Below are 10,408 nucleotides of genomic sequence, written 5' to 3' on the forward strand. Positions count from 1 at the left end.
AAATAAAGCAATTTATGAGCAGAGTTTCCATTCAAAGCCTCTCTCTCTGCCGGCAATTTACGCGTCATATTTGAGCTGCTTTTAATATAACCAAAGCGGAAAGATGGGTCACATGAGGGCCATGTACGTGGTCTCCATCTACAATGAGTTGACCTCCATGGACCACCAGGGGTCACATCTGAGACTTCAGAGGATCTGCAGACTCCACTAATCAGCCATCAATCTGCACCTGTGAATAATCATCAGGCGGAACCGCAGGCTTTGCATTTCGTTCCTTAACGTCAATGGCGATTTTGTATTTAGAAATATATGTATTGTATTTTACAATTGAAAAGAAATGTTGACTTTGGAGGGGAAAATTGTATCCAACTGTACATTTTGGACTTAGTTCTAGGTACAAGGCAGCACATTGACAACTGTTAGCACACGGGCTTCAAGCCCATTAAAGTCACACCTGCCAATTCATTGTTGATGACAGAGTATTAATTACTGGCGACATCGCCCCTGTGTTATCGGAGTGTGTTTTAATTATGGAAGGTTCAGACACAGTAAGGCTTCTGTGGAATGAGTGATCAGCAGCCTTCCGGATTGATTCCATGAGCAGCCTTGACTGGAACAAGCTAAGGTCATCAAGACACAAACATGCACAGTTGTTGGTAAAATTAGCACCAATGTAACTAATCAGCAACAGATAGTCAAGAGATATTTATCCATCCATCCTTCTTCTGCCGCTTATCCGGCGTCGGGTCGCAGGGTCAGCAGCTTCAGTAGGGAAGCCCAGACTTCCCTCTCCCCAGCCACTTCTTCCAGCTCGTCCTAGCGGATCCGAGGCGTTCCTAGGCCAGCTGGGAGACATAGTCTCTCCAGCGTGTCCTGGGACATACTCAGGGCCTTCTGCCGGTGGGGCATGCCCGGAACACCTCACCAGGGAGGCGTCCAGAAGACATCCTAATCAGATCCCGAGCCACCTAATCTGGCTCATCTCTATGTGGAGGAGAAGTGGCTCGACTCTGAGCCCCTTCCGGTTGACCGAGCTTCGCACTTCATCTGTAAGGGAGAGCCCGGACGCCCTACGGAGAAAGCTCATTTCGGTCACTTGTATCCCGGATCTCGTTCTTTCAGTCACGACCCTTAGCTCTTGACCATAGATGAGGGTCGGGACGTAGATCGACCGTTAAATTGAGAGCTTTGCCTTTTGGCTCAGCTCCTTCTTCACCACGATAGATCGGTACAAAGTAAGCATCACAGTAGACGCCGCACCGAACTGCATGTTGCTTGCTCCCTTGTACTCTCATTTGTAAACAAGACTCCAAGATACTTAAACTCCTCCACTTGGGGCAAGATCTGAGAGGGCACTCCACCCTTTTTCGACTGAGAATCATTGTCTTGGATTTGGAGGTGCTGATTCTTAAAAGCTCCAGTGAGAATTGGAGACCCCCATTGGAAGGCACCAACAGTACCACATCATCTGAAAAAAGCAGAGATGCTATACTGAGGCCACCATCCATTTACAATCTATCAAATCTGCTGAATTGACAGTCAAGGTAGTGCAACGGGTTTTTGGTAATTGGAGATGCATGCTAAAATGAGCACCCAGCCCAGACACTAATCTGGCAACTGTCACTTGTAGTAATGGGAACCAAAAGGAACCTCCTCTCCCAGCCGCATGTTAAAACTCGTAGAACAACAACAGCATAGCCCTGCTTTGCACTTGTGATCCACTTGTCTTTTGCTTTCCAAAGATGAACAGTTATTGCTACTTGGATGAAAACTTAACATTCATCATTAAGTGTTGCCAAAAAGAGAGGAAAAAGGAAATCATCAAGGATCGAGCTCAGTAACCTCTTCCAAAGGGACTTTTTCAAGGAAACAATGCGGATTCGAGTGGTTCAGATCTGGGGCTTTTTGATGACAGTCCTGGGTTGGATCTTCGTGGCTTGCACCATGGCCATGGAGGGCTGGAAAATCACCTCTGTTGGTGGCATGGCAGGCTCCTCCATCTTGAAGGTGGCCTGGTATTGGTCCAGTCTTTGGAGATCTTGTTTTACAGATTCAACAGCTGTCAGTAACTGCTACGACTTCCCCGTGCTCTGGTCCGTGGAGGGTGGGTACCAAGCCGCCTGAAAAACGGCAAACTCACCCGGAGGCTAAGTTTTGTGTCTTGCTTTGTGACTTCAGGCCACATTCAGATTGTGCGAGGTCTGCTGATGGCTGCTCTGTCGCTGGGCATGCTGGCCTTTGTGCTCAGTTTATTGGGCATGGAGTGCACCTTCATTGGGGGAAAAGACCGCTCAAAACACAGGAAGATCTACACTGGTGGATGCTTCCACATAATTAGTGGTACAGTGTCATTTTAATCCAATGAATATGATGAGATAGGGGGAATTCCCTGACGAAAGAAAAATATATTACAATACATTGAAAGATATCATGCAATGCATGAAGTAATATTGGATTGGATTAGCCTTTATTAGTCTCGCAGTGGAGAAATTGACATTTCGCAGCAGCAAAGTGGTGAAAGTAAGAGGAATGGAAAGGAAGAAGTGGAAAATCAAATTATGGAGCTGCAGGAAATTTTCATATGTGAGATTTTGTATTGTATTTCTTAATATAAATAAATATATGAATAGACCATATGTGCATATATTGGGAAAATATATTTTAATGTGTTGCAATTGAGGCCAAAAAAGGGACTATATATTTCACATGTAAGAGTCTGTCTCTATATTTTACAACATATTGCAAAATATAATCATATATATATATATATATATATATATATATATATATATATATATATATATATATATATATATATATATATATATATATATATATATATATATATATATATATATATATATATTAAATTACATAATCTGAGAGTAGGATATACTTAATCTAAAATTAACATATTGGGCCCACTATTTTGGTCAGAAGAAAGATGAGAACACCACCATATTGCTCCGTTTCCCCAACAAATACCTTAAAATGACCCGTCTGCAGTTTCTGTTAACCTGATGAATCTCGGGAGCATAAGAAGCTGATACAGATTTAACATCTAAACTGGTGTGTACTGCAAAAATACCACGACAGAATTATCCTACTGTTGTGTACCCTATACCGTACTGCAAAATACATAAACCAAAAGGATGCCACTCATGAGCTTGTAGAATTGTCATCCAGTGACAGTGCTTACAGTTCTCCAGAAGAACAATACTCTATTCTACTGATAAAATATTTTCATTGTCCGTGTGTAGGTTTACTCTCCACAAGTGGATATGCTGTTTATGCACAATACATCTCTGTGGAATATTTCAACCCAAACTTTGATGGGCTCAAGTAAGTAGATTCTTCAACAGTAACCAGTAGAAATGTGTCCAAATGATTTCAACATTGATGCCATCCCTCATCAACCTTAGGTACGACCTAGGCACCCCACTCTTTCTCGGCTGGGTCGGTTCCGCCTTTCAAATGGCCGGTGGCATTTTCTATCTATGGTCGGTGTGCAAGCCATTATGTGGACAGGAGCAAACGTGAGTTAACGCTTGACCAATACACCTCACATCATGGACAAGCTATTTTCGGATGACATAAAGTTCTGGTTAAAAACAAGAATCAGATACACACTCACGCAGGCAAACACACACACACACACACACACACACACACACACACACACACACACACACACACACACACACACACACACACACAGAGAGAGAGAGAGAGAGAGAGAGAGAGAGAGAGAGAGAGAGAGAGAGAGAGAGAGAGAGAGAGAGAGAGAGAGAGAGAGAGAGAGAGAGAGAGAGAGAGAGAGAGAGAGAGAGAGAGAGAGAGAGAGAGAGAGAGCAATAAAACCTAAAAAATAAATGCTGTCAATTTTTCCATGCAGAGTGATTGTCCGACAACTACCCGATGTGGAAAAAGACCCCAAAACCAAGTCTACCACAGATTTGTCCTCTGTGTCTGGAATCACCTCTAGGATTAAAGCATCCTCTTCTGTATCCGCGCTGTCATCAGAGCGTTCCAACATGTCCGCCATCTCCTCTGGATCGACATCAGCCGGCTCGGCCCAGTCAGAGCGCAGGTCGAACACAAACCAAAGAGATGTTTCTGTCGGGTCCGGGTCAGCTTCAGAGTCTGGCCTCTTATCCAGATACAGCTCATCAACGGCGTCAGGTTCACGAAGCATCATCAGTAGTCGTGTGTCATCGGTGTCGGACAGCTCGAGGAGTCAGGCGGTGTCTTTCCTTTAGAACTGAGTGACCCAGACTTGTACAAAGGCATCCAGAAGACCAGCGTGGCGTTGTACTTTAAGGAATAAAGAGTATTGGGACAAAAGTTGTCATGTTTCATGGATCCAAGCTACCTGGCAGTGTTACCGCTAGGCAGTAACGGGCCGTGGATTTCATTACTAGGCCTTCAGTAGTGCTAGGTCGGAATCAATCCAGACTGAAAAGGGGTGGTGTGATTTACTACAAGTCCACGAGAGGGTATCATTAGCCAGGAAATAACTGACTAACCGACCTTAATGATGTCCATTTTTTCTTGAAAAGTCAATCTTGAAAATGGCTTTAAAAGTAAATCTCAAACCAGATACATTTCTTCTCCTTCAGCCATTATGGGTAGACAAAACTGCTATTAAATCAGCACGACACAGTGTGCTAGCACTGGCCAGTATGCGCTTATCAATCGCGGCTCGTGATTCTATTTGTGACTAGCCATTCATGTGACGAGCCTATCATAATTTGCGAAAACTCTGAGGTTGCCGGTGCCTTTGGGCAGGCCTTGAGTTGCAAACTCGAACTCTGATTGGTTGATTTTTATGCTGCAGAGCATGCTGAACTGATTGTCAAGGCATCCAGGTAGATTTCCAAACCTGGTAACAAATTATGGCAGAAATGTGATTGGTTAAATGCTTCTATACGAAAACACACATGTTGAAGCAGCGCAACAGGGGAAAAGTAGTGAAACGAAGATGAAAATTTGGAATTAATTAATAAGAATTCATAGACAAAATATAATTCACATTAGTTTGTGATTCAGATATTTTTAGTCCAGCAGAAAAGGCTTTGAAGCCCTGGCGGCCAGCCACTGCCGCTAAGACCCGTTTACCAAGTCCGACAATAAGAGTCCCAGTCAAGACGAAGACTGCGCCAAGACCAAGTTAATGCTTGTACAAAGTATGATCGTGTTTGAAGTGGTTTGAAGAATGTAAGCGAAATAAAAAAAGGTCATATTGTATTTAGGAGATGAACATACACCCCTTTTTCATATTACATTTTATACTGCGCCCCAACAAAAAAACAAATTTGCAGTTTTATTTCAGTAATTGCGATTTTTTTAAGCCTGGATGTGTCACGTTTTGGTTTGTGACCAATGGGTGGCGCTGTAGGGCCCCGCCTGCAGCCGCACAGCTGTTGGTCGTTTGAATCAGTGGCAGCTAAAAGGACTCCCGGCATGACCATTCAGTGTCAGGTCATTGTTTGTTTCACCCTGTCAGGTTTGTTTTATTTTGTCATGTTTGCTTTGTTTTCAATCATGTTTTCGTCTTGGTTTTGTTTGTTACTTTCGACCTTTTTCTTCTGCTGACTGTTGTTTCAGATTTTGTTCCTGCTGACTTTATTTAATACAATTTGTCAAATACTTGACTTGACTTTAAATTATATGCATTTAATCAATAATAATAATAATAATAATAATAATAATAATAACATTTCATTTCTAAGGCCACTTTAGTCACAAAATCACTTTTTCAGCGGGTGAGCAGCAGCAGCCACATGCCCGGAAGTAACTGAAATAGATAGAATGCTAGCTAGCTATCTAGCTAACAGATAGCTAATCGATAGCCAGATAGACAGTTAGCTAACTAGCTAGATAGCCATCTAGCTAATAAATAGCCAGCTACATAGCTAGCAAGCTAGACTGATAGATAGCAAATGGATAAATAGCCAGCTACATAGCTAGCGAGCTAGACAGATAGCAAATGGATAAATAGCCAGCTATATAGCTAGACAGATAGCAGATAGCAAATGGATAAATAGCCAGCGACATAGCTAGCTAGCTAGACAGATGGCAAATAGATAGCAAATGGATAAATAGACAGCTATATAGCTAGCTAGCTGCGTGGATGTTCTTTCCAGCCTTCTTTTTGCCGGCTCTCTTCTTGCTTGATGCGCAGTACAGAGTTGCATGTTTAATTTTCCAAACCGTGAGAGTAGTCTCCTTAACTCTGGTTAGTCCAGTTTCTCTTACAAGTCCCACATGCGGGCAAACAAAAGATGACTTTAGTCACTTTCGTCTTGGCCTCTGGGAAAGTCAAGGATGCTGACCGGGCTAAACTATCCAAAAAGATAAGACGCAAAAACAAACTGCAGTCATAGCTTGAGACCAGCAGCGCCATAGGTAGATACACAGCGAAACTTCCATTTTAAGTTGACAGTCATCATGAAGTACAGGACGGTGGTGATGTACACAGAAATTGGCTGCTTCGTGTCCTGCCTTTGCGGTTGGATTCTGGTTTGCTCCACGCTTCCCACAGAGTACTGGACTTTCTCTGAGGTGGGCAGTATTGTGATGACCACCTCCAACTACTACTCCAACCTTTGGAGAGACTGCATCTCAGACACCACGGGAGTGTCGGACTGCAAAGACTACCCCTCTATGCTGGCCCTGCCGGGTATGACATCAAGTCTTTGTCAAGCTAGACACTCGGCTTCAATTATAACTTCTGTGTGTTATCAAAAGTTATCATAATTCGTCATTTATAGCTATGACATTATTGTTGTTCGATTATTACTATGATTATTCTTAAAACCTGATGCTCTAAAGTAAAAAAAAAATGACGGCAGAATAGGAAAAAATGCAAAACATTTGAGAAAATTGTACTTGTATTTTTGGTTCAAAAACAATTGTCAACATTTGTTGACCAGATTATTCCTAAATAAGCTGCGTTTAAGTGTTGCTCCATTTAATGAAATCAGGATTATACTTATCTCATTTTTTATGAATTATTATATATCATATAAATAGTATTATTATATTAATAAAAATCTTCTCCTTTCGGCTTTTCCCCTTCAGGGGTCGCCACAGCGAATCAGTGTCCTCCATCTAACCCGGTTTTGTGCATCCTCTTCTCTCACACTAGCTACCTTCATGTCCTCATCCATAAACCTCCTCTTTGGTCTTCCTCTCGGTCACCTACCTTTTTTGATTAATAATATTAATTATTAATAAATTATTCATAATAATTTTACTATTATTAATATATAATTCTTATTAATATAATAATAGTATTTATTATTATTATTTTATTAATAATAATAATTAGTATTATTATAATTATTATAATACGTTTTTATAATAATAATAATAATAATTATTATTATTATTATTATTATTATTATTATTATTATTATTATTATTATTATCACCTGGCAGTGAATGAGTTAATGGGAAAATGTAGATATTCCCTCAATGTAATTGTGTGCTTGGATGGTTGTTCGTCCCTGTGTGCCCTCCGCCCCTTGGCTGAAAACCGGTTCAGGGTGTCCCTGCCTACTGCCTGAAAACAGCTGTTAAAGGCTCCAGAATGCCTCGTGACCCTTGTGAGGATAAACGGATTGCAAATTGGATGGATTAACAGTGTAATCGTGATTTGTACAAACATTTTTTTTAACTATTGGTTATAATATTTTGTACATATATGTTACATTCAGGTCTTTATTAAAAGACAAAAAAAAAGAATCAGTTGTCAATTTTAATTTTGTCAAGACAACCGTTAAAGCACTGGATCGATAAATATTTTCTTGCGTGGCAACGCTCGTATCGTAAAATGTTAACGATACTAATCCTTCATCGCATGTTTCAATGCAGGGTTCCTGCATGCCTGTCGAGCATTGGCGGTCTGCGCGGTCATCACTGGCTTCTTTGGTGGCGTTCTCACTCTCATTGGTATGAAATGCACTAAAATAGGCGGATCAGAGATTGCAAACGCAAGAGTGACCTTTGCAGGCGGAATCACCTACTTGGCCTCGGGTAAGTTCGATTTTTGCTCAACTGTCACAAACTACTGGCTCGTACCTATAAACACACTGGACGTCTTTGTGCTAGGCTTCTGTGGTATGATCACTTACTCCTGGTGGGCTAACAGAGTCATCACAGAATTCCTCGACCCAAATTTCAGGGCCCAAAAGTGAGTGCAGTTTTCCTAGAAAGAAAAATGAATACAGACACTCCCCACCTTACGAACGAGATACGTTCCGAGCGGTCGTTCGTGAGGTGAATTTAGTCGTAAATTGCTTCATTCCTATATTTTGCGTTTGTATGTATGTATAAAGGACTACCGACACCATTTTTTGTTTCCTAACTGACATCAGAACGTTTTATAGCATCTAAAATACACAAAACACGCAGTCTGATATTTTTAGTCAAATGGAAAACACCAATAAAAATGACTTAAAGTGTCCCAAAAGTACTTCAAAATGACATCAGAAAGTTTCAGTTTCAGAAGGTTCCGCCCCCTTGTTCGTGATGTCACGCCAAGTCATCTTGCCTTACTCGAGAATCAAAACAATGGCTTCGGATTCGGAGAAGATGCTTTCTTGTGACCCATCCAGTTATGAATATGATTAAAACAGTTCTGAAGAGGAAAATATAAATGTTTGCAATCGAATAAAGAAGTTCTTCCGTCTCATTCTGAGGCGTCTGGACTCCAATGTAGCACCCAGAAAATGCACAAGATGGCGCCCAAGCTCCGTTGGAAATGGGCTGATTTGTCTGCTGGGAATTTGTGCCAACTAGAATCAAATAGTAGTCTTGGTGCAACACACAACGATTCACCATCACGTTACATATGTTATTTCCTCCTAATTTCGCCATCAACACGAAGTTTTCACACCAAACAAAGTACCCAAATTGCATTGTGTGTCGCTTTCTCGGTCAGGGGCGTTCCAGACGTGACGTCACGTCAGGCTTCATCATCAACTCGAAAACAAGACTTCCTCAATATTCAGCGCAAGTCTTAACACGTAAAATATAGCTATATGCCATGGAATCTGTGTAAAATACGCCCAGTAGAAGTCATTTGAAGTGATTTTACAAATTATGGACACACCTTGTCCAAGGGTGTCGGTTGTCCTTTAAGTGAAACACTGAAAGGGGAAGTATAAAACACAGATGCTGAAACAGTCGTAAAATAAATTCACACCTACTGTAGTACGACGACATATATCCTTGAGTCTTCGGTAAGCCCTTACTGAAGCTGCTGGCACGTAATTACCGAATTACTTGCCCATACTTTTTGTTATTGATCGCCATTCGCCTGCTCGGAGACTCAATTGGGAAAAGAGATTTCCTTCCCGCCCACATACCCTACACAGCCTATCGTAAACGAGCTAGGCTCATCGGGCTGTGAACTCATTGGCAACACTTCAGCATAGCCGGGCGCTGATTGGTCAGCCTTGGTGTCCGTCGCGTTAACAACTTTGAAACCTCGAATGTGTCCTATCGTGCGTGAATGAAAATGGCGCGCCATACAAAAGCTAACTTCCAGCATCTCTGTCCAAACATTTTTCGACATACAGTACCCGCAAAAAATGTTCGAATCTACCGTTTGTCGGAACTCGAATGTGCGTAAACTGGGGAGCGTCTGTACATTAGTGGAGGCGAGGCGAAGGTCAAACAAAATGTATTCATTTCACCACTCAGATTTGAGCTTGGAGCTGCAGTTTTCATTGGCTGGGGTGGCTCCATCCTTTTGCTCTCTGGCGGGGCTGTGCTGAGTTATTTCTCCGGTAAAGAAGGTCTTCCATCAGGGTAAAAAAATGTTACCAAAATGACCAGTAAAAAACAAATAAATGCTAAGAGAATCATTTCTAAATGGTCTCGTACAGTTCCTCAGACCGACCGCGGAGACCAGCTACTTACGCCACCGCTCGCACCCGAAAGACGTATATGCTCCCACCCACCACATCCAGAGTCAGTTTGGGACCACCGCTCTTTTATGAGGGGAGGAAGAGTCGACCAAGCCGAGCAGCGACAAAGACGACGAGGACATTCAGCAGGGATGACTTTGTCTGAGAAAAATGGGGTATTCTTAAAAAGTGGATTTACGTTGAGAATTTTTGCATTGCAAATTTCCCTACTGTGGGGCTATAAAAGGCTTTCCGATACAAACAAAACTGTCATTCTTGATACACTGGAAATAACTAACCAAATGTCAGTTTAGTCACTGTATTAAAAAAAGTTTACTTCTCTTATGAAAGTGTCATGTGATCCCTTCATTCTAACACCATATGAATGGTGAAAGATTTACAATTAGAATTTTGTTTTTTGTGCATGATCTGGAAATAACCTTCTCCAGACTTGATTGGCTACATTTGAACCCTTTCGGCAGTTTCCGGAG

At 41.7% G+C, this 10,408-nt stretch overlaps 2 protein-coding genes across 2 annotated transcripts; both read left to right on the forward strand.

The window, feature by feature from the left end:
- The first annotated feature begins 1,648 nt into the window (after window positions 1-1,648).
- On the forward strand, window positions 1,649-5,618 carry cldn10e (claudin 10e). The gene is made up of 5 exons (XM_089010744.1): window positions 1,649-2,104; window positions 2,179-2,340; window positions 3,261-3,342; window positions 3,423-3,536; window positions 3,896-5,618. Exons 1-5 carry the CDS (start codon window positions 1,873-1,875, stop codon window positions 4,257-4,259), a joined length of 954 nt encoding a protein of 317 aa, XP_088866870.1. The 5' UTR covers window positions 1,649-1,872; the 3' UTR covers window positions 4,260-5,618.
- Window positions 5,619-6,158: 540 nt separating this feature from the next.
- cldn10d (claudin 10d) lies at window positions 6,159-10,244 on the forward strand. The gene is made up of 5 exons (XM_089011904.1): window positions 6,159-6,682; window positions 7,879-8,040; window positions 8,116-8,197; window positions 9,712-9,819; window positions 9,897-10,244. Exons 1-5 carry the CDS (start codon window positions 6,451-6,453, stop codon window positions 10,081-10,083), a joined length of 771 nt encoding a protein of 256 aa, XP_088868030.1. The 5' UTR covers window positions 6,159-6,450; the 3' UTR covers window positions 10,084-10,244.
- The last annotated feature ends 164 nt before the right edge of the window (window positions 10,245-10,408 follow it).

The sequence above is a fragment of the Hippocampus bargibanti genome, linkage group LG01 (genome assembly GCF_051943395.1).
Source record: "Hippocampus bargibanti isolate YZ-2025 linkage group LG01, ASM5194339v1, whole genome shotgun sequence".
Lineage (NCBI taxonomy): Eukaryota > Metazoa > Chordata > Actinopteri > Syngnathiformes > Syngnathidae > Hippocampus > Hippocampus bargibanti.